The sequence below is a fragment of the Salvelinus fontinalis genome, chromosome 15 (genome assembly GCF_029448725.1).
Source record: "Salvelinus fontinalis isolate EN_2023a chromosome 15, ASM2944872v1, whole genome shotgun sequence".
Lineage (NCBI taxonomy): Eukaryota > Metazoa > Chordata > Actinopteri > Salmoniformes > Salmonidae > Salvelinus > Salvelinus fontinalis.
The window spans coordinates 22,773,946-22,798,790 of NC_074679.1; the positions used below are offsets into that span (position 1 = coordinate 22,773,946).

General features: G+C 47.5%; 1 protein-coding gene across 2 annotated transcripts in view; it reads right to left on the reverse strand.

Annotated features, from left to right (window-relative positions):
* The window catches only part of LOC129811566 (runt-related transcription factor 3-like), a 51,745-nt gene that overhangs the window by 15,307 nt on the left and 11,593 nt on the right, over positions 1-24,845 (reverse strand). For both annotated transcript variants that reach the window (XM_055862975.1, XM_055862974.1), the window contains exon 4: positions 12,971-13,135. In XM_055862975.1, coding sequence (XP_055718950.1) covers positions 12,971-13,135 — 165 coding nt within the window. The remainder of the gene's footprint in view (positions 1-12,970; positions 13,136-24,845) is intronic.

Consider the following 24,845-nt stretch of genomic DNA (forward strand, 5'->3'; position numbering starts at 1 on the left):
TCTCTCAAGGGGCTGGGGAGCGGAGGAGGTGTGAGGCCTTTGTTGGCCTGTCCAGTCAGCCTGTCAGGGAGAGAAGAATCCCTACTGGCGCAGCGCGTGGGACCCTGGTTCACACTCAACGGCCACACCGCAGGAGGCTGACAATTTGACATGCAAATAGTGTCTGTTTGCTCTCGGTCTGAGATGGGGCAGTTGTTACAAGCCAACCTGCACGAACTGTGGACCTCAAACACACATGCTTGTACACACACACACACACACACACACACACACACACACACACACACACACACACACACACACACACACACACACACACACACACACACACACACACACACACACACACACACACACACACACACACATTCTCATACAAACCCTAGTACACATACAGATTCATAGACACACTGTCATATATCTCCTGTTATTATATTTGTATGGCAGTTTTATCTATTAATGAATTGAATATGTTATATAGTGTGAATTGTCTCGGGTGATATGTATATGTAGTCCAAGCCTCCTCAATTATCCCCTCTCTGTATTTTTCATGCCTCTTGTCTCAGACAGTTAATTATGGCCATCTTTTATTGCTCGCCACACCTCTCATACTGTGACACACCCACCCACCCACCCACCCACCCACCCACACACACACACACACACAGAAACATTCTCATATAAACACTAGTACACATACAGATTCATAGGCATACATATTTGCATGGCAGTTTACCATTAACATACAGTAACTAAGGCCTGGAGAGTACTCTGGTCATGTCCCTGGCCCTCGTCCTGCTACTGTAACACTACGCTACAGTATGAGGTGAGGAACAACATCCTAACCGCTATATAAGCAGTAGTGATCCTGACCTTGAGAGGGGCCAGGAACAGGGAGAGGAGGTGGAGGGGAGGGGTTGTTCACCTATGCCCACACTGGGCCCAGGCTGGCTGGGGTTGGGGTGTGTAAAAGCTCTCTCACCCTCGGAGCTACTCTACTTCCTCTCCAAAGGCCCAGATCAGCACTCAGGCACTGAGAGGTTCCGAGCTTCGCCCCACAATGGGAAATTCTTACACATAAATGGGGTTATTCAGAAAGGCTTCGAAGCAGCTGGTGCAATTCGCTCAAGAAAATAAACATTTTTTTATTTTATATTTTGATTGGCCTGTGGACAACGTCAATACCAGCGGCACAGATTACCCCTGTTAATAAGAGGCTCGGCCCCCTGGGCGGGGCCAGAGACTAGGGGGTAAGGGGTAGGTGCAGGATTGGTAGGAGACGACGGCTGCGTCACAAATATTAATGTTTTTGGGGCGGCGCCACTGATGGCTGGGAGGACACAAATAAACACACAATCTGCTTTTGAAGTGCAGTTGGAGATGAAAGGGCGTCTGCTGAGACATTTCGAACCAAGATGGCGTTCTTCCTCGTGACTCCGGATCCGGCAGCGCCTCAGAGACATGTAATGCGCCTGGCGCAATGAAGCGTGTCATTGAGACACAGTGAATGCCGGGCCTTGTGCTAGCTTCCTGTTTCACTTAGGCCCCAGGCGTTGCTACGAAGAAAGAAAATGTGAGAGTCGAGAGAGAGACAGAGACAGACAGAGAAGGAGAGAGAGAGAGAGAGAGAGAGACAGACAGACAGACAGACAGACAGACAGACAGACAGACAGACAGACAGACAGACAGAGAAGGAGAGAGAGAGAGACAGAGAAGGAGAGAGAGAGAGAGACAGAGAGAGAGACAGAGAAGAAGAGAGAGAGACAGAGAGAGACAGAGAAGGAGAGAGAGAGACAGAGAGAGAGACAGAGAGAGACAGAGAAGGAGAGAGGAGAAAGAGAGAGAGACAGAGAGAGAGAGAGGGACAGAGAGAGACAGAGAAGGTGAGAGAGAGAGACAGAGAGAGAGACAAAGAGAGACAGAGAAGGAGAGAGAGAGAAGGAGAAAGAGAGAGACAGAGAGAGAGAGAGGGACAGAGAGAGACAGAGAAGGTGAGAGAGAGAGACAGAGAGAGACAGAGAGACAGAGAGAGACAGAGGGAGAGAGAGACGGAGAAGGAGAGAGAGAGACAGAGAAGGAGAGAGAGAGAGAGACAGAGAGAGACAGAGGAGAGAAAGAGAGAGACAGAGAGACAGAGAGAGACAGAGGAGAGGGAGAGACAGAGATGGAGAGAGAGAGACAGAGAGAGACAGAGAAGGAGAGAGAGAGAGACAGAGAGAGACAGAGAAGGAGAGAGAGAGAGACAGAGAAAGACAGAGAGAGGGAGAGACAGAGAAGGAGAGAGAGAGAGACAGAGAATGAGAGAGAGAGAGAGACACAGAGAGAGACAGAGAAGGAGAGAGAGAGTGAGAGGGGAGGAACATGGCCTTGGCTCAGATATGTGGGACATTTTATATGTCTTTTGAGCCCTCACTTTTAACATGAGTAAAAACAAACACATTGGCTGAAAAGTCCTATGTTCTATTTGAGAGCCCCCCACCCACCCTCCTTCCCCTTCCCCTCTCCTCAGATTCAATAGAGACTGCTCATTGCACACATGTAGTGGCTGTAATTGCTGAAATGTAATACTGGACCCGGCTCTGATGTTAAATTATAACTAACACAAACAGTTGAGTCTGGTAAAAAAACTTGCTTTCCCTTCTCTTTTTCTTTTGACTGTGGAGAGATGGCTTCAAAAGAGAATATTTTTTTATTGGAGAACAAAAAACATTTTCAGTTTGAGTAATTCATCCTAAGGTCAAAAAAATAGAGTGACCACAATTGCAGCTCTTAGGCACCGTAACAAAGAAACTCCATGGTTGCCTTTGACATATTATGTAAATACAGCACTGTAAAAGTAAAACGGAATCACTCGTCGCTGGTCTGGATTCCCGCTAGTTTTGGTTGCGTTTGGCCATAGAGCTCCTTTCCTGTACGGGTTTGGCACAGACCAGCATGCATTCATGCCCAAATGGAGCTTGTAGCCAACAGCCTTTCTACCAGGCTCACAGCATGGTCACCTCTCTCTGGTCTTGTCCTAACAGATAGTCAACGACCCACAGACCAACACAACTACCCAGTAACCACATCTGCTACTTCCAAACAGAGACATGGCCTTGCTATCTATAAGCATGTGCAATTTGCCTGGTTGCCTGCTCCAAGGACTGGCATGCTTGTTGTGTCTCACAGTGACTCTTTGTTGGTTCTAATTGGTTGATCATGTCCTGCTGGCTGTTAGAGTGGGTTTGAGGCTTGAGCTAGACACAGATCCAGATTACCCCACTCCACATTCTAACATTTACCATTAGGAGGATTAAATCAAATCTGACACTGGACCAGCGGTTAAGGGCTCTGGGTCTGATCAGGGCTGTTAGTGATAGAGACTGGCGCAGGCGTTTGCTTAGGGGGCCAGCCATCTTGTTTATGTGGAGTAAACAGTGTGGTCCCTGTGGACAAGAGAGGAGGGGTAGGGCCTCCCTATAGCTAGCAGGATTTTCACAACCAGAGAGAATCCAGGATAGATTCAGCTGTTTGACATTTCACCACAGTACAGCTGCAGATATGTGCCAGAGGAACAGTTTTGATGTATTGGAGGAGTACTTCACAGCATCTCCTGTAACCACCAGTAAATGGTTTTCTTGTAACATATCACATATATACATTTCCCAGGTGTAATGGCTTAGCATGCCAACTTGTGAATCATACTGTACATTCTATGAAGCATAATGAGAAGCTTCTTGTATTATCTTAGCCTTGATTTAATGTGAGGTGAGGTTCCCATAACCCCAGAACTACAGTGTCCTGGCATGCTGACATGCCAGTCTTTAGAGGGGTCTTAACAGGGTGCTGAGATGGGATCGTCCTGGGCAGCATGGAGGTGGTCCTTTGTTTCCTGCTCTGCTAGAATCATTAAGACTAGATCCCTCATCGGGGTGAGAGCATTAATACAACCAGAGTGTGTTTTATCACTCACAGCCATCACACACACACCTCCTCCGCAACGCAGGTTTCTTGGGCCCTCATCAAAGCAGCGAGCACTTGACTAGATGGCGGAAAGTTATGCTAGTATCTCATATTCATCCAGTTAGGAGCGCAGGTGTTGGAACAAATAGCATGTTAAATGATACCACCTCAAAAGGCAAAATACTTTGTATTCAACGATTAAATTGCCACTGTCTTTTTTTTCTTCTAAAAACACATTTAAGTTAAAAGAACAGCTTTGGTCTGGGAAGCTTATTAAAGCAGCCTGAGGCTGGTTAAGTGTGCCTCCTTTAGAAAAGAGAAGGAGGAAAACTGGAATCTCTATGATTATTTTTGCATCGTCTCCCTGAAATCTAATATTCTTTCCATTTAATCTTAACATCTTCAACATCTTTGCCTGTGTGGTTTGACTGGTAAAAACTGTAGACAATATACACAGGGTGCTTTAAGGAGATGGACAGCATTCTCTGAATATCATTAGAACACACACACACACACACACACACACACACACACACACACACACACACACACACATTTAGAAAACCAGAATAAAATGGTAATCCCACACGATTGTCTGAGTGACTACTGCTTGACTGCTCTGGCAGAGCCACACACACACAGCTCCCCACATGCCCTCCCGTAGGATCATTCTTCACATCTAGCAGGCTCACCTGTGGCCATGGCTGAACAAAAACAAGTGGTGAGCCGAGCGCTGGAATCCTGTCACTGCATGTGCTGTAATGAGCTCTTAATGATCCTGTCTGTCTGGAGCGCTAGCAGAGCTTTCAACATTGGCACGTAACTTTGTGTGTGTGTGTGTGTGTGTGTGTGTGTGTGTGTGTGTGTGTGTGTGTGTGTGTGTGTGTGTGTGTGTGTGTGTGTGTGTGTGTGTGTGTGTGTGTGTGTGTGTGTGTGTGTGTGTGTGTACGTCTGAGGAACCAGGGCAGCGTTTAGCAGACGTCTCAAAAGTGTTATGTTGACAACAAAACTCAGACACTATTTCCTGGCTCAGAAAACTATATGAAGCAATGGGCTTTAGCAGGAGATTACATTGTATCTTTTCCTGTTGTTGTCGGCTGTAAACTCTGGGTTTCTGTGTAGATAATAGAAAACATATTTAGCAATCAGAAGATGAGAATCCATTTCATTCTAAAGTGTTGACCGCTCATTTTTACCCAGTGATTCTCAAACAAACAGATCCAGGACTAAATGTATCTGTAAGATACAAGTCTTTCTGCGATGGCTGCCAAAAGCAGAGGTGTGTCGTGTTTATAAACATCTCTTTATTACCAAGGGACTATTTTAGTTGGAGCTCGGTTTGTATTAGTGTGTTGTCTAAGCATGACTACTATACATTCTGTACATGGCCATGCCCAGTGATCTGTGTCATAGTGTACAGTACATTGGCGGCAGGTAGCCTAGTGGCTAGTAATCGAAAGGTCGCTGGTTTGAATCCCCGAGCCGACTAAGTGAAAAATATGCTGATGTGCCCATGAGCAAGGCACTTAACACTAATTACTCCTGTAAGTCGCTCTGGATAAGAGCGTCTGCTAAATGAACAAAAAGTGTAAATGTAAGGTACATATAAGCCTAGGTAGACAAGGGGAGGGAAAACATCTCCACTGTTATTTGATTATTTTAGCATTAGCCCTGAGCTACACAGTCATGGTGGTAATACCAGAGATTAAGGTGTGTGTGATTGTACAGTCCTCCCCTCCTTGTGTCTACACACACACGAACGCACGCACACGCACACGAACACACACACTTCAGAGAGGGCCTCTAGCCCCTGGCGGGTGTTGTGTGGAATCAGTTTGGAGCTCTATGCATCTCATCCCTGGCAGCTCTGAGCCGCATGAATGTGGTGTGTTTCTGTGCTGAAAGACTGTGTGCACCCAGTGTGTGTGTGTTGTATTGGTGCAGGCCTTTGCGATCTGACATGCTTATAAAGATCTGCACTGATCCCCCTGCAGCTAGGCAGACGAGTGCAAAGCACAGAGCCTTTCTTCACTTGCCATCTCACTACTGTCTGCACACCTGTCCTGCTAGACAGGAAGTATTTGGAGATATTTAGCAAGCCCTTATGGATACTGTGCCGTGAAAAAGTATTTGCCCCCTTTATAATTTTCTCTACTTTTGCATATTTTTTTACACAAAATGTTATCAGATCTTCAACCAAAACCTAATATTAGATAAAGGGAACCTGAGTGAACAAAAAACACAAACTTATTTCATTAAATAAATAAAATAAATATATTTTTATTTTGTTATTTTTAAACTCATGTTCCCTTCATCTAATACAGTGGTGTAAAGTACTTAAGAAAAAATACTTAAAGTACTAATTAAGTAGTTCTTTTTGGTATTTGTACTTAACTTTACACATTTTTTTTGGACTACTTTTACTTTTACTTCGCTATATTCCTAACGAAAATCATGTACTTTTTACTCCATATATTTTCCCTGACACCCAAAAGTAATCATTACATTTTGAATGCTTAGCAGGACAGGAAAAGTGTCCAATGAACATCCCTACTGCCTCTGATCTGGAGGACTCACTAAACACAAATATTTTCTTTGCTTGTTTTACCTTTATTTAACTAGGCAAGTCAGTGAAGAACAAATCCTTCTATTCAATGACAGCCTAGGAACAGTGGGTTAACTGCCTTGTTCAGGGGCAGAACCACAGATTTTTACCTTGTCAGCTCAGGGATTCAATCTTGCAACCTTTCGGTTACAAGTCCAACGCTCTAACCACTAGGCTCTAACCACTAGGCTCTAACCACTAGGCTCTAACCACTAGGCTCTAACCACTAGGCTCTAACCACTAGGCTCTAACCACTAGGCCACCTGCCTAGTGAGTGTAGGAGTGTGCCCCTGGAATTGTGCCCTCTGGTTTGCTTTATATAAGGAATTTGAAAGGATTTTTACTATTACTTTTGATATTTCAGTATATTTGAGAAATTACATTTACTTTTTACCCCTTTTTTGTGATATCCAATTGGTAGTTTCAGTCTTGTCCCATCGCTGCAACTGCCGTACGGACTCGGGAGTTGGCGAAGGTCGAGAGAGAGACGTAGGTCGAGAGCCATGCGTCCTCTGAAACAAGACCCTGCAAAGCCGCACTGCTTCTTGACACACTGCTCACTTAACCCGGAAGCCAGCTGCACCAATGTGTTAGAGGAAACACCGTCCAACTGGCGACACGAGTTAGCATGCATCCGGCCTGCCACAAGGACTCACTCGAGCGTGATGGGACAAGGATTTTTGATACTTAAGTATATTAAAAATCAAATACTTTTAGACTTTTTCTCAAGTAGTACTTTACTGGGTGACTTTCACTTTTACTTGAGTCATTTTCTATTAAGGTATCTTTACTTTTACTCAAGTGTGACAATTGAATACTTTTTACACCACTGATCTAATATTAGGTTTTGATTGAAGATCTGATATCATTCAGTATAAAAAAAATATGCAAAAATAGAGAAAATCAGAAAGGGGGCAAATACTTTTTAATGGCACTGTAAGTCCCTCTGGATAAGCTTACCTGCCTAGGGCCGTTCCAATGGCAGACAACATGCATTAAAGTTCAGAACACAAACTTTAAACCATCAAGAAATGTGTAACACTAGTACGTCTTTAGTTGTATAGATGCTAACTTCTCATGGTCTTACTGGTCCATGGCACTGGCAGATGAGGTTCCTTGGAGGAGAGCAGGGTGCTGCTGAGTTGTTTAAGCTCAGCTACACTACATGACCAAAAGTATGTGGACACCTGCTCGTTGAACATCTCATTCCAAAATCATGGGCATTACTATGGAGTTAGTCCCCACTTTGCTGCTACAACAGCCTCCACTCTTCTGGGAAGGCTTCCCATTAGATGTTGGAACATTGCTGCGGGGACTTGCTTCCATTCAGCCATAAGAGCATTAGTGAGGTCAGCACTGATGTTGGGCGATTAGGCCTGGCTCGCAGTCGGCGTTCCGATTCATCCCAAAGGTGTTCAATGGGGTTGAGGTCAGGGCTCTGTGCAGGCCAGTCAAGTTCTTCCATACCGATCTCGACAAACCATTTCTGTATGGTCCTAGCTTTTTTCACTGGGGGCATTGTCATGCTGAAACAGGAAAGGGCCTTCCCCAAACTGTTGCCACAAAGTTGGAAGCACAGAATGTCATTGTATGCTGTAGCTTTAAGATTTCCCTTCACTAGATCTAACGGGTCTAGCCCAAACCATGAAAAACAGCCCCAGACCATTATTCCTCCTCCACCAAACCTTAAAGTTGGCACTATCTATTGGGGCAGGTAGCATCCGCCAAACCCTGATTCGTCCATCAGACTGCCAGATGGTGAAGCGTTATTCATCACTCAAGAGAACGTGTTTCCACTGCTCCAGAGTCCAATGGCAGCGATTTTTACACCACTCCAGCCAACGCCATGGAAACCCAATTCATGAAGCTCCTGGCGAACAGTTATTGTGCCGGCGTTGCTTCCAGAGGCAGTTTGGAACTCGGTAGTGAGTGTTACAAACGATGACAGACAGTTTTTACGCGCTACGCGCTTTAGCAATCTGCGGTCCCGTTCTGTGAGCCTGTGTGGCTTCACTTCATGGCTGAGCCGTTGTTGCTCCTAGACGTTTCAGAACTTACCGTCGACCAGGGCAGCTCTAGCAGGGCAGAAATTTTATGAACTGATTTGTTGGAAAGGTGGCATCCTATAACAGTGCCACATTGAAAGTCACTGAGCTCTTCAGTTAAACCATTCTACTGCCAATGTGTGTCTATGGAAATGCAGAATCCAGCCATTTGAAGGGGTGTCCAAATACTTTTGTATATATAGCGTATCTAGGTTACAGTGGTGAGTCAGGAGTACAAGGCTAAACCCCATGTACCGAGAGATACACTTCCACCCACAGAGAGCAAAACACTCCTAAACACCTTTACAACACACTGATATAGGCTCATTAACTGGGAAGGAGCCTCACTCTGTCTGTCAGCCTTAACCCCCTGCATGGGAACTAGGGAGTGGGTGAGAGAGGACAGTGTGTGTGTGTCTGTGTGCATATGTGTGTGTATATTAGTGTTTTGTCTGCACACTTCCAGACATGCCATCATGTTCAGAACCTCTGACATATGTCTGTGAGCGAACCTCCACCCACGTACCCCCTTTCCCATTACACACACACACACACACACACACACACACACACACACACACACACACACACACACACACACACACACACACACACACACACACACACACACACACACACACACACACACACACACACACACACACACACACACACACACACACACACACACACACAATTCCCCTCCTCCCCAATGTCTCAACTGCAGATCTGCCCTGTTAGGCCAGTCAGTCTGAGACTGACGTGATTGCAGAGGTAACAGGTGGCTGTGAGATTCCTGAGGCTGTAGTGTGACGTGGTGAACCAGCTCCAGTGCTCCAGTCAGGCTGTTTGGCAGGGATCAGGGTTCCACCTAGCCCCAGACTGGACCATGCGTCCTACTCTCTGCGGCCCCGGGCCTCACCGACGCAGGGCATCCGGGGACAGAGCTGGCGTGAGTGAGCGGCCCCTGCCAGTAAATGTACTGGACCCTCCCCCAGGTCTGGGCTCTCATATGAACAGGGAGGGTTGCACTCAACCTGGGGCCTCAGCCTGCCACATAAAACTAACTCAACATGGGGCCTCAGCCTGCCACACAAAACTAACTCAACCTGGGGCCTCAGCCTGCCACATAAAACTAACTCAACCTTGGGCCTCAGCCTGCCACATAAAACTAGCTCAAACTGGGGCCTCAGCCTGCCACATAAAACTAACTCAACATGGGGCCTCAGCCTGCCACACAAAACTAACTCAACCTGGGGCCTCAGCCTGCCACATAAAACTAACTCAACCTTGGGCCTCAGCCTGCCACATAAAACTAGCTCAAACTGGGGCCTCAGCCTGCCACATAAAACTAACTCAACCTGGGGCCTCAGCCTGCCACATAAAACTAACTCAACCTTGGGCCTCAGCCTGCCACACAAAACTAACTCAACCTGGGGCCTCAGCCTGCCACACAAAACTAACTCAACCTGGGGCCTCAGCCTGCCACATAAAACTAACTCAAACTGGGGCCTCAGCCTGCCACATAAAATTAACTCAAACTGGGGCCTCAGCCTGCCACATAAAACTAGCTCAAACTGGGGCCTCAGCCTGCCACATAAAACTAACTCAACCTGGGGCCTCAGCCTGCCACACAAAACTAACTCAACCTGGGGCCTCAGCCTGCCACATAAAACTAGCTCAAACTGGGGCCTCAGCCTGCCACATAAAACTAACTCAACCTGGGGCCTCAGCCTGCCACATACAGACTAACTCAACCTGGGGCCTCAGCCTGCCACATAGAACTAGCTCAACCTGGGTCCTCAGCCTGCCACATACAGACTAACTCAACCTGGGGCCTCAGCCTGCCACATACAGACTAACTCAACCTGGGGCCTCAGCCTGCCACATAAAACTAACTCAACCTGGGGCCTCAGCCTGCCACATAAAACTAACTCAACCTGAGGCCTCAGCCTGCCACATAAGACTTACTCAACCTGGGGCCTCAACCTGCCACATACAGACTAACTCAATTTGGGGCCTCAGCCTGCCACATACAGACTTACTCAACCTGGGGCCTCAGCCTGCCACATACAGACTTACTCAACCTGGGGCCTCAGCCTGCCACATACAGACTAACTTAACCTGGGGCCTCAGCCTGCCACATACAGACTAACTCAACCTGGGGCCTCAGCCTGCCACATACAGACTTACTCAACCTGGGGCCTCAGCCTGCCACATAAAACTAACTCAACCTGGGGCCTCAACCTGCCACATACAGACTAACTCAACCTGGGGCCTCAGCCTGCCACATACAGACTAACTCAACCTGGGGCCTCAGCCTGCCACATCCAGACTAACTCAACCTGGGGCCTCAGCCTGCCACATCCAGACTAACTCAATTTGGGGCCTCAGCCTGCCACATACAGACTTACTCAACTTGGGGCCTCAGCCTGCCACATACAGACTTACTCAACCTGGGGCCTCAGCCTGCCACATACAGACTTACTCAACCTGGGGCCTCAGCCTGCCACATACAGACTTACTCAACCTGGGGCCTCAGCCTGCCACATACAGACTTACTCAACCTGGGGCCTCAGCCTGCCACATACAGACTTACTCAACCTGGGGCCTCAGCCTGCCACATACAGACTTACTCAACCTGGGGCCTCAGCCTGCCACATACAGACTTACTCAACCTGGGGCCTCAGCCTGCCACATACAGACTTACTCAACCTGGGGCCTCAGCCTGCCACATACAGACTTACTCAACCTGGGGCCTCAGCCTGCCACATACAGACTTACTCAACCTGGGACCTCAGCCTGCCACATACAGACTTACTCAACCTGGGGCCTCATCCTGCCACATACATACTTACTCACCCTGCTCAGCCTGCCACATACAGACTTACTCAACCTGGGGCCTCAGCCTGCCACATACAGACTTACTCAACCTGGGGCCTCAGCCTGCCACATACAGACTTACTCAACCTGGGGCCTCAGCCTGCCACATACAGACTTACTCAACCTGGGGCCTCAGCCTGCCACATACAGACTTACTCAACCTGGGGCCCCAGCCTGCCACATACAGACTTACTCAACCTGGGGCCTCAGCCTGCCACACACAGACTTACTCAACCTGGGGCCTCAGCCTGCCACATACAGACTTACTCAACCTGGGGCCTCAGCCTGCCACATACAGACTTACTCAACCTGGGACCTCAGCCTGCCACATACAGACTTACTCAACTTGGGGCCTCATCCTGCCACATACATACTTACTCACCCTGCTCAGCCTGCCACATACAGACTTACTCAACCTGGGGCCTCAGACTGCCACATACAAACTTACTCAACCTGGGGCCACAGCCTGCCACATACAGACTTACTCAACCTGGGGCCTCAGCCTGCCACATACAGACTTACTCAACCTGGGGCCTCAGCCTGCCACATACAGACTTACTCAACCTGGGGCCTCAGCCTGCCACATACAGACTTACTCAACCTGGGGCCTCAGCCTGCCACATACAGACTTACTCAACCTGGGGCCTCAGCCTGCCACATACAGACTTACTCAACCTGGGACCTCAGCCTGCCACATACAGACTTACTCAACCTGGGGCCTCATCCTGCCACATACAGACTTACTCACCCTGCTCAGCCTGCCACATACAGACTTACTCAACCTGGGGCCTCAGCCTGCCACATACAGACTTACTCAACCTGGGGCCTCAGCCTGCCACATACAGACCTACTCAACCTGGGGCCTCAGCCTGTCACATACAGACTTACTCAACCTGGGGCCTCAGCCTGTCACATACAGACTTACTCAACCTGGGGCCTCAGCCTGCCACATACAGACTTACTCAACCTGGGGCCTCAGCCTGCCACATACAGACTTACTCAACCTGGGGCCTCAGCCTGCCACATACAGACTTACTCAACCTGGGGCCTCAGCCTGCCACATACAGACTTACTCAACCTGGGGCCTCAGCCTGTCACATACAGACTTACTCAACCTGGGGCCTCAGCCTGTCACATACAGACTTACTCAACCTGGGGCCTCAGCCTGCCACATACAGACTTACTCAACCTGGGGCCTCAGCCTGTCACATACAGACTTACTCAACCTGGGGCCTCAGCCTGTCACATACAGACTTACTCAACCTGGGGCCTCAGCCTGCCACATACAGACTTGCTCAGCCCATAGAGATAAAGTTAGAGCAACACTGTCAGTTCATTATGTGTCACAGTTAGGGAGAGGCATTTGTAGAGCAAACCTCTATACAGTACTGTAGCAGAACATGGAGTGTTTGTGATGAGTGAGCAGCTCTGAATTGGGACAGACAGAGTGAAAGAGTCAGTGTGATAGGGGTTCCTGTGTGGTCAGTGGTCCTACCTTGTATCTGGGACTGGGTGGAGGGCCCCAGGTGGCTCTGGTGCATGGGCCGGGGCTGGGGGTTACCAGGCCCCATCCTCAGGCTGGCCCGCTGGTAGCGCTCAATCTCTGTCAGCCTATCAGAGAACTGCATCTTCTGGGGATCCTCCAGTTTCACCCTGTGTCCTGAGGGAGGAAGAGAGAAGGACAGAGGGAGAGAAAAAGAGAGAGAGAGAGAGGAGACCCAAGTTACCACCTACACAGCAGGGAAATCATGGCACTTTATTAATTTTCCACAGCGGTAGTAAATAGTCAAAAATAGAAAAAACAATAGTACATCCAAATGTTATGTCTGCTGTAATATTAGAGTTTTTCTTTCCTCAGATCTCTCCATGGCACCAACAGTTTACTAGGCCTTGTGAGTCTGTTTTGAAGTGGGAGGGTATATATTGGCGATTGGGGATAGTACAGTGACATAATTATATTATATGAATAAAGCCCTCTGTTCTCCACCAACTAATCTATTTCAATCGGATTATAGAAAAGAACAGTAGCCAAGTTTACTTAGAAATAGAAACATATGAATAGAATGTTGACAGGCAGTGGCGTTGTGGTTGGGCTAAACCTGCACCTGCCTTTGTGTTATAATCAGATACATGAAATACCACTAATACTCTAGTGTATAACAATAGTAGTAGCTTAATAATACAATAGATGCATGATAATGATGGTATGAAATAGGTTATAATTACAGCAACAGAAAATACTGCGAATCTATCCCCTTATCCCCTAACTTGTTAAGTCAACAGTACAACCCCAGTACAACCCCAGTATAACCCAATACAACCCCAGACCAACCCCAGCACAGCCCCAGCACAACCCCAGTATAACCCTAGTATAACCCCAGTATAACCTCAGTACAACCCCAGTATAACCCCAGTACAACCACAGTATAAACCCAGTATAAACCCAGTACAACCTCAGTATAACCCCAGTACAACCCCAGTATAACGCCGGTATAACCCCAGTACAAATTCAGTATAAACCCAGTATAACCTCAGTACAACCCCAGTATAACCCCAGTGCAACCACAGTATAAACCCAGTAAAACCTCAGTATAACCCCAGTACAACCTCAAGTACACCACAGACTGGGTCTACTTGTCCAAATAGTGACTATACTGTACGTCTCACAGCGACTCAGGTCTGACTAAGCAGTCACTCAGTGAGGGAAACACCCAGACATCCCTCCTAGACTATAGCACTCATACTGGAACACACTGTGTGGACGTGTTGCACATATGTGCATGTACGTGTGTGTGTTTGATGAGAAAGATTGGAATGTAAGAATTAAAGCATATTTGGCACCTCGCATACATCCAATCTGAAGAAGACGTGGAAAGACCAAATTCTACAAGCAAACCCTTATCACTTTAATATCTCTTCCACTGAAAAGCTTTCCTTAAAAGGCATACTTACAAGGCTAATTCAATGCAATCTTTCTCAATTGTATTTAACATGTGATGTCGCGCGCACACACACACACACACACACACACACACACACACACACACACACACACACACACACACACACACACACACACACACACACACACACACACACACACACACACACACACACACACACACACACACACACACACACACACACACACACACACACACCTAAATGCCATACGTGAGTCCGGATGAGGGACTCCTCTAATGGAGGAAGGGCTTTTAATGTAACTATCAATGCAACAAACACATGTCTGAAAGAACATGTATACATTCTGTGGTTTTCTCCCTGGCATCTCTAATGTGAAGTAATGGCTAGATTTGAATATTTTATCACTATATAAAGGGGGCCAGCAGACGGACTGATATGGATTTTGCCCGTCCTCTCTCCAGACTGACCCATGGGCAATATATCTTCCCTCCTGCGACTTGACCCATGGGTAATATATCCTGCCGTTTACCGCTCTGTCCATTTGGTAGAGATCACTCCCTCTCTTTACATAAAATGTAGTATTCTCTATCTCCCCCCCATACCCCCCCACACACACCCCTCCACACACAGACATACACATAACAATTATGTGGATTGAGCTTGACTCCCAAGTAGTATAGGAGTGTGAGTGCATGAGTATAGGAGTGTGAGAGTTTGTGTATGTATGTATGTATGTATGTATGTATGTATGTATGTATGTATGTATGTATGTATGTGTGTGTGTGTGTGTGTGTGTGTGTGTGTGTGTGTGTGTGTGTGTGTGTGTGTGTGTGTGTGTGTGTGTGTGTGTGTGTGTGCGTGTGTGCGCATGCGTGCGTGCGTAGATGAGTAATGTCTGAATGTGGGCTGTTTGACTGCTTGACATGTCCAGCTGTCTGTGTTGGGAGTCAGACGTAAAAAATGCAGAAGGATGCAGTAATAGTGAGTGACCCCACCTATAAACCCACCATCTCACTATGACACAGGGACACAGTCTACCTCAGACACACCTGCACACACATCTGCACACACACACACACACCCACATCTACACACACACACATCTGCACACACATCTGCGCACACACACACACACACACACACACACACACACACACACACACACACACACACACACACACACACACACACACACACACACACACACACACACACACACACACACACACACACACACACACACACACACTTGCTCCATCTCCCACACAGACACTGTGGCTATGTCTGCTCCACCCCAGAACAGGGGAGGCCAGGAGAAACGGCCCTCCAAATTTAGACCCATGTATGTCTCCTAGTGCAGTTATTAAGAGATGAACACCACCTCAAACAGCTGAGGTCAGGGAAATGATACATCCCACAGCTCTGTGGAAGAAGACAACAACTAGGGAAATGATACATCCCACAGCTCTGTGGAAGAAGACAACAACCAGGGAAATGATACATCCCACAGCTCTGTGGAAGAAGAAAACAACCAGGGAAATGATACATCCCACAGCTCTGTGGAAGAAGACAACAACCAGGGAAATGATACATCCCACAGCTCTGTGGAAGAAGAAAACAACCAGGGAAATGATACATCCCACAGCTCTGTGGAAGAAGACAACAACCAGGGAAATGATACATCCCACAGCTCTGTGGAAGAAGAAAACAACCAGGGAAATGATACATCCCACAGCTCTGTGGAAGAAGACAACAACCAGGGAAATGATACATCCCACAGCTCTGTGGAAGAAGACAACAACCAGGGAAATGATACATCCCACAGCTCTGTGGAAGAAGACAACAACCAGGGGAAAAATAACCATAGAAAAAATGTATCATTGTTAACTTTTTTCTGTGGCCCGTGTTGGTCTGGGATGAGCTGGCTGGTGCTTTGGTGATGAAAGAGATCATACCGCTTGATCACCTACGTGTGTACACACACACACACACACACACACACACACACACACACACACACACACACACACACACACACACACACACACACACACACACACACACACACACACACACACACACACACACACACACACACACACACACACACACACACACACACACACAAACAAACAGCAGTGGCTCAGGTCCAGCTGGCAGGGAGTGTGGTGACGACACACTGTTCTGTACTTCCAGTAGGGGTTGGCCAGTCAATGTTACCATGAGAGAGAACCATAGGAGCAGAGCAGACAGAGGCTTCATTAGAATCAGGCCTGGTGCTCATTATCCCAAACCCCACAGTTACTGTTAACACTACAAGTCAACTCACATGGTTGACTATAGCTCTCCTGTCTCCCCCCTCTTCACCCCTTCTCTCTCTCTCCCTCCCCCGTCTTTCTTCCCTTCCTTCTCTGTCCCTCCCTTTTTTATATATAATAGACGACTTCAGCAGTTTTCCATGTGGAAGCTAACATACAGTATATACAGTATACACAACCTTCCTCCTCTTGTCTTCTCTTAGACATCACCCCTTTAAGCCTCATAGAGAGGAAATGGATTGGTGCAATGGTGGCGGGTCTTGTAGAGAAATACAACCGACATGGTCGTGAGAGTGTCATATAGTTGGTAGGCCATTCGGACGCTACAGACAATTCTGTGGGAAGACCGATTTTCGGTTAGTGTCAGTGTTACATAGGTGGATGCAGTGGATTGAGACACATCCAATGCAAATAAAAAAACATATCTCGAGCTTAAACAGAAAGAATTTTATGGGGATTTTTGTATTATGCTAATTAGATTCCCACAGGGGCACGTACATTGACTCTAGGTTAAGAGACAGAGCCCTTTGCCTGATGCTGTTCAATGCAGTGTTTAAACATCTTTTTAGGCCTGACGCCGCTCATCCATGTGTCTGGTAGAACGCCAGAGGTTGACTCCCACTCTGTAGGGTCTCGACCAGGGTTCTCTGCGCACCACGGACCCATTTCGGAGGGGATTCTGTGGTGGATGAATATTTTATGTGTCAGGGTGCACTTAGGAAAGAATGCCCAGTTGTTTCTCTATGATATCATAACCACAAGATAGAGCTGGGAGATGGAGGCCAACGGGGAGGCAGGGATGATGAGGTTCAAACACCAGTGCTCAATACATGGAAAAACACCAGTGCTCAATACATGGAAAAACACCAGGGCTCAATACATGGAAGAAGTAAAATGGATGCCAGAAGCTGTAGACTTACTAGCTTCCTCTCTAGATGGCTGTTGCATCATCTTACAGCATTATAAGGACTGTGAGGACCAAAGAAAAAGGTTGATATAAAATGTCTGGTATTATTAACGATGTACTGAAAATCCATTCCATGGAAAATCTCTTTAGGAATAATGGCTGTGCCTTTCCCACCCACCGTTTCTGTTTTCTTTGGCCAATACAATACCATTTTATCAGCAGATTAACTGAAGACTTAGGGCCTTGATGCCCCCCATGTTTTTAGTGCTCTTTAGAACACGTAGATAGGTTCAAGTATAACAGATAAGATACATCAGTGTGGGAAACTGACCCTGTGACTGGTCCCTTTGAATTGAAACACTGAAGAGCAAAATGATCAACCCTGATCACCTACAAATGACATTGAGCCACAAGGAGCAGAATGATTAAGGTTAGTACTTATAGAACGTAGACCTGTGCCAACGGGCAACTCTTACCAAGAGCTGACGAACCCCTTCAGACCAGACATGCCAATCTCAGCGAGTCCCACCCTAACCCCCTAAAGCCCATATCAGTGGAACACAGAGACAGTGTTTGCTCAGAGGGTGCTAATGACAGCTCCTAAACGCTGACAGGTCCAGCTGAATGATCACCCGATATGGCCCCTTTCCTCCCTCACCGCTGTGCTGCTGCTTTTTTCTAACATTGAAAGAAAGAAACATATGTTCCCTTCCAATGAGAGACACATTAAACACAAGCTCTTTTTAGTAAAGGGCTGGGCGCTTTCAGGGGCAAAGTGAAACTCTATCTGGACTGCAAAGGGCAATACGTGCCTTGGCCCAGACCCAGATCTATGCTGAATATATTTGAAGTGTAAATATTTGTATTCATCGTATAAATGGACTTGGTAGGCCCTTGATAACAGACTAGAATTGGTTGAGTGCCTGTATCAGACTGAAAACTATAACGTGTCTATAAGGACTGTGCACTCTGCCTGTATACATAATAGGTGTACATAGTAAGTGAGAGGCATTATATGTCAGTCCTGTACCAATAGCTGTAGTGCAGGGTTCTGGGTAAGTTTAGCTCTATTATTATGACATGTTGATGCCAGCCTCTCCCTGTCTGATTCACAGTTTGACAAAAACAACACATTCGACTAACATGCTGCTGTTGTGTGTGAGTGTGTGTATTAGGGAGGAATATTTCAAGGCAATAGGCCGAAATACTTTCTATCCTGAACTATAAACTCTCTAACTGTTTCTTCGTCAGTCAGAAACGTCAACCTGCTTGAGAACGGCAGTTGAGAGTTTGTTGTAGTGGCGTTGGTTGGGTTGCTAGCAAACTTCCGCTTTGTATTGGAGCTCGAATACGTTTCAACATCTGTTGAGCAAAGCGTTGCACACCTGTCTTCCTCTTCCTCCTATCTTGACTATTTTGCCTCCCCCTGTCTCCTACCCTCTCTGACTTCCCCTTTCACTATCACTGGTACCATCAAGATGCCTGAGGCGTTAGCGATTACACTGCCACAGCAACGCAACCAATGACAGAGTTGGGCTTTAGAGGCTGTCCAATCATAGATCAGTTTGAGGCTGACCCAGAAGGATGTGGGTTTTATTATTGAATAGGGCTTGTGTTTAGTCTGTTTATAGTCTGGCTCTAAATTAGTCTCAAAAACACACAGAAACACCACACAAACAATGAACTCTTTCAATGTATCTTGTTATATATTGATGTCCATGTCATGAACTGAATGGATGCAGTATTTCACTGTAAACTATCACCATGAGACAGACTACCTATAGTAAATTCCACCATGGGATTCCATAATACTTACGTGGCTGTGACTAGTAGACTGCCACTCTACCCATGTTGGACACTGAGGTCTGCGTACCGGTGGGATTTCCACAGCCTACACCAATCTATCAGGGGAGGTTTAGCTAAGCCTGGCTCTCTCCCCAGCCTGTTACTGGTGCCTGTCTGTATGCATGCATGTCTGTCTCAGAGGCAGATGTAAGCTAGGCTTCCCCTGGGGACCATACTCAGCCTAAAATCCCCCTGTCTACAGCAGGGCTGAAAACACACTCACAGCAGGGGAGAAAAGGTGAGACTGTGTGTGTGAGCACAGATCCAGCCTTCCTGTCTTGATGAAGGGATAAAGCCGAGCAGCGGGAGTGTAGTTAGATGTGTGTGTGTGTGTGTGTGTGTGTGTGTGTGTGTGTGTGTGTGTGTGTGTGTGTGTGTGTGTGTGTGTGTGTGTGTGTGTGTGTGTGTGTGTGTGTGTGTGTGTGTGTGTGTGTGTGTGTGTGTGTGTGTGTGCGCGTGTGATCAAAGAGGAATAGGGGCTATGCCTGGGGCATGTCAGGGCAGGCAGTATGAGTGGAGGGGTGCAGGCCCACCCACATCCACTAACAATACAGAGAGGCCCGTAGCACTGAGCAATCATCTCTCTGTTGTTCCACCATACTATGTATGTATTTCCTCTGGTGGAGGGGAGGGGTGATGTGTGTTAGTAGGAGGGAGGCAGTAAAGGTGGGTGAGGAGGGGTGAGGAGAGGGTGAAGGAGGTTGTTTTTCAGCACCTCTTTGGATGGTTGCCTGAGCACAACCCTTCCCATGCTGCAGACTCAGCCTGCTGAACAGAGAGGGCCCTTTTTCACCCCGGTGACAGATCATATTAAAGAAACAAGCTGCTCTGAGAGTGTTGTTTTAGCTCTGGTGAGAGGTTGTAGGGGTTGCAAGGCTGTGTGTACAGGGGTAGCCAGGGCATGCTAAGCAGTGAGGTGTTGGATTAGAGGTGGGTAGGAGAGAGGGAGGGAGTGGAGGTGTCCTCGCAGATCTGTGGGAAAGGAAAGCAGCCATCGTTGTCACGAATCAACGCAACGCTAGCAGACGTGTCAAAGGTTTCACACCTCGGTGCGCATTAACTTAAACACAAACACAAACACCTACGCACGTATAGCTACGAGCATGCAAAGGCCATTTTGGCACACACACACACACACACAAACACACACACACGGGTTGCACGCACACCGCTCAGAGTAACAACTGACAGGAAGAAAGACTCCAGCTGTGTCAAAGGGCAGGTGTGAATTTTCCTCTGTATTTGCGTGTGTGTGTGTGTGTGTGTGTGTGTGTGTGTGTGTGTGTGTGTGTGTGTGTGTGTGTGTGTGTGTGTGTGTGTGTGTGTGTGTGTGTGTGTGTGTGTGTGTGTGTGTGTGTGTGTGTGTGTGTGTGTGTGAGTGTGAGTGAGTGATTAGTGGGGAGAGTGGAAGATATCTGCATTCCTGATTCAGACTCATTTAGACAGGTTTAGCCAGACTGGCAAAATTAGAACTGGAAAAGTAAAAGTGTGTGTGTTCTTGTGGGTATGTGTGTGTATGAGGAGGTTGCTGTGTACATTTTTGTCAGTTTCCAGTGATGGGGTTCCAAGGTCTGTCCATAAACAGCCTTTAAACAAAGGTACTGGTAGCGCTGAATGTGTACAAGAATGTATATTTTTATTGTTGCAATATGTAAGTTTCTTAATGTGTTTGGACCCCAGGAAGAGTAGCTGCTGCCTTGGCAGCATGGGGATCCCTAATAAATACAAATACAAATGATGTTGTACACTTTAATCTTGAATATGATCAAGGTCAGCAGAGTGCCACAGGAAGAAGCCCTGGTCACATTCTCATAGTGCAGACCAGACATTCAAATTCAGAGGTTAGTATAAATTGATGTTTGAACCACAGGTTGATGCTTCTCTCCTCCATGTTTTCCCATGGGATTACTCACTCCTCCAGCTCTGGAACCAACATTACATCTCCAAACACCTATTATTTGCTGCCTGTTCCTTAATATGAAGTCCCAGAAAAATAAACATGTCAGCCCCATAGTTTTCCAGTAAGCCACAGATACTTCTTCCCACTATCCACCCCCTCCCAAACGCCCCTCGCCATAGAAAAACGGCTTATTGTCATAATGCAGTAAGGGAGTAAATATTCCAACTCATGGGCCATTTATTTTTCTAAATGGAGATCTGAACCTTTATTAAATGAGGTCTAAAAGGTGGTAATGGCTCCCTCTTGTATGGGTGAGAGTAAATAAGGAAGAAGAGTGGGCTTATACTTCTCTCCACTGGTAGGTAAACAGGAAAGACGTTTGGGCAGTGAGTTTGGGGGGGGAAGGGGTCCGAGTTTGGGTATGAAATTGGCTTTTCTGTGTTTCTGAGAAAAAAGTCCCTTGGCAGCCTCACTTCCATCATCATGGAGAATTAAAAGCACTTGCTGATGTCTCTTTATATAATTCTGTAATTCTTTGTGTGTCCACTTGCTGCATATGACATCAGCGAAAACAAAGTTCAAATGTTGTTGAGCGCATTCTATGCCCCACCCCCTTCCACCCCCTGCATGTGTGTGTGTGCATAGCGAGGGGGGTGATTGTGTGTGTGTTTGTCCAACTAGACAGGAGCAGACTTGAGCCTATATGACTAACCTGAGGAGTAGAAAGGGGGCATAACAAAGCAGTAGACAATGCTATGCTCGTCCTTTTTTCCTCCTTAATAGAAACTTCTGCATTCATGTCACAAGGACTTTCAGAACAGCAAACAGAGACACAGAGGGCATGATGAGAAGAAAAAACACCAGTGATGGGCTAACTGAATGGTTTAGCTCTTTCTCTCTCCCTCTCTGTCTGTCCTTGGCTGAGGTATTTAGGCTCATTTGCAGTGCTTGGGCTTAAGTGGGATTATCTACAGTACACTCTTAGAAAAATAAGTGCTATCTAGAACCTTGTAGGGTTCTTCAGCTGTCCCCAAAGGAGATCACTTTGAAGAACCCTTTTTGGTCCCAAGTTTGGTTCCACTTTCTACAGAGTGTTCACATGGAGCCCAAAGGGGTTCTCCCTGGAACCAAAAAGGGTTCTACCTGGAACCAAAAATAGTTATCCTATGGGACAGCCGAATAACTCTTTTGAAACGCTTTTTCTAAGAGTGTAGTGTGTGTGCCTATTTCTGTCTGTCTGTTTTTCTCTCTCGGTGTGTGTTTGTGTGTATAGAGGGGTTTGGGGTAGCTGAGAGGTTTGGGGGTAGCTGAAGGGTTTGGGGTAGTTGAGGGGTTTGTGGGTAGCTGAGAGGTTTGGAGTAGTTGAGGGGTTTTTGGGTAGCTGAGAGGTTTGGAGTAGTTGAGGGGTTTGTGGTAGCTAAGGGGTTTGTGGGTAGCTGAGGGGTTTGTGGTAGTTGAGGGGTTTGGGGTAGTTGAGGGGTTTGGGGTAGTTGAGGGGTTTGTGGTAGCTGAGGGGTTTGGAGGTAGTTGAGGGGTTTGGGGTAGTTGAGGGGTTTGTGGTAGCTGAGGGGTTTGGAGGTAGTTGAGGGGTTTGGGGATAGCTGAGGGGTTTGGGGTAGTTGAGGGGTTTGGGGTAGTTGAGGTGTTTGTGGGAAGTTGAGGGGTTTGTGGGAAGCTGAGGGGTTTGGGGATAGTTGAGGGGTTTGGGGTAGTTGAGGGGTTTGGGGTAGTTGAGGGGTTTGGGGTAGTTGAGGGGTTTGGGGTAGTTGAGGGGTTTGGGGTAGTTAGGAGTTTTGGGGTAATTGGTGGGTTTGGGGATAGCTGAGGGGTTTGGGTAGTTGAGGGGTTTGTGGTAGTTGAGGGGTTTGGGATAGTTGAGTGGTTTGGGGTAGTTGAGGGGTTTGGGGTAGTTGAGGGGTTTGGGGATAGCTGAGGGGTTTGGGGATAGCTGAGGGGTTTGGGTAGCTGAGGGGTTTGGAAGTAGTTGAGGGGTTTGGGGTAGTTAGGGTTTTGGGGGTAGCTGAGGGGTTTGGGGTAGCTGAGGGGTTTGGGGTAGTTGAGGGGTTTGGGGTAGTTGAGGGGTTTGGGGTAGTTGAGGGGTTTGGGGTAGTTGAGGGGTTTGGGGAAGTTGAGGTGTTTGTGGGAAGCTGAGGGGTTTGTGGGAAGCTGAGGGGTTTGGGGATAGTTGAGGGGTTTGGGGTAGTTGAGGGGTTTGGGGTAGTTGAGGGTGTTGGGGTAGTTGAGGGGTTTGGGGTAGTTAGGAGTTTTGGGGTAATTGGTGGGTTTGGGGATAGCTGAGGGGTTTGGGTAGTTGAGGGGTTTGTGGTAGTTGAGGGGTTTGGGATAGTTGAGGGGTTTGGGGATAGCTGAGGGGTTTGGGTAGCTGAGGGGTTTGGAAGTAGTTGAGGGGTTTGGGGTAGTTAGGGTTTTGGGGGTAGCTGAGGGGTTTGGGGTAGTTGAGGGGTTTGGGGTAGTTGAGGGGTTTGGGGTAGTTGAGGGGTTTGGGGTAGTTGAGGGGTTTGGGGTAGTTAGGGGAAAGCTGAGGGGTTTGGGGTAGTTAGGGGAAAGCTGAGGGGTTTGGGGTAGTTAGGGTTTTGTGGGTAGTTGAGGGGTTTGGGGTAGTTGAGGGGTTTGGGGTAGTTGAGGGGTTTGGAGGTAGCTGAGGGGTTTGTGTAGCTGAGTTGTTTGGGGTAGTTGAGGGGTTTGGGTAGCTGAGGGGTTTGGGGTAGTTAGGGGTTTAGGGGTTTGGGGTAGTTAGGAGTTTGTGTAGCTGAGGGGTTTGGGGTAGTTAGGGGTTTGGGGTAGTTGAGGGGTTTTGGGTAGTTAGGGGTTTGGGGTAGTTAGGAGTTTGTGTAGCTGAGGGGTTTGGGGTAGTTAGGGGTTTGGGGTAGTTGAGGGGTTTGGGTAGCTGAGGGGTTTGGGGTAGTTAGGGGTTTAGGGGTTTGGGGTAGTTAGGAGTTTGTGTAGCTGAGGGTTTTGGGGTAGTTAGGGGTTTGGGGTAGTTAGGGGTTTGGGGTAGTTGAGGGATTTTGGGGATAGCTGAGGGGTTTGGGGTAGTTAGGGGTTTAGGGTTTTGGGGTAGTTAGGAGTTTGTGTAGCTGAGGGGTTTGGGGTAGTTAGGGGTTTGGGGTAGTTGAGGGGTTTGGGGTAGTTGAGGGGGTTGTGGTAGTTGAGGGGGTTGTGGTAGTTGAGGGGTTTGTGGTAGTTGAGGAGTTTGGGGTAGTTGAGGGGTTTGGGGTAGTTGAGGGGTTTGGGGTAGTTGAGGGGTTTGGGGTAGTTGAGGGGTTTGTGGTAGTTGAGGGGTTTGGGGTAGTTAGGGGTTTGGGGAAAGCTGAGGAGTTTGGGGTAGTTAGGGTTTTGGGGATAGCTGAGGGGTTTGGGGTAGTTCGGGGTTTAGGGGTTTGGGGTAGTTAGGGGTTTGGGGAAAGCTGAGGGGTTTGGGGTAGTTAGGGTTTTGGGGGTAGTTGAGGGGTTT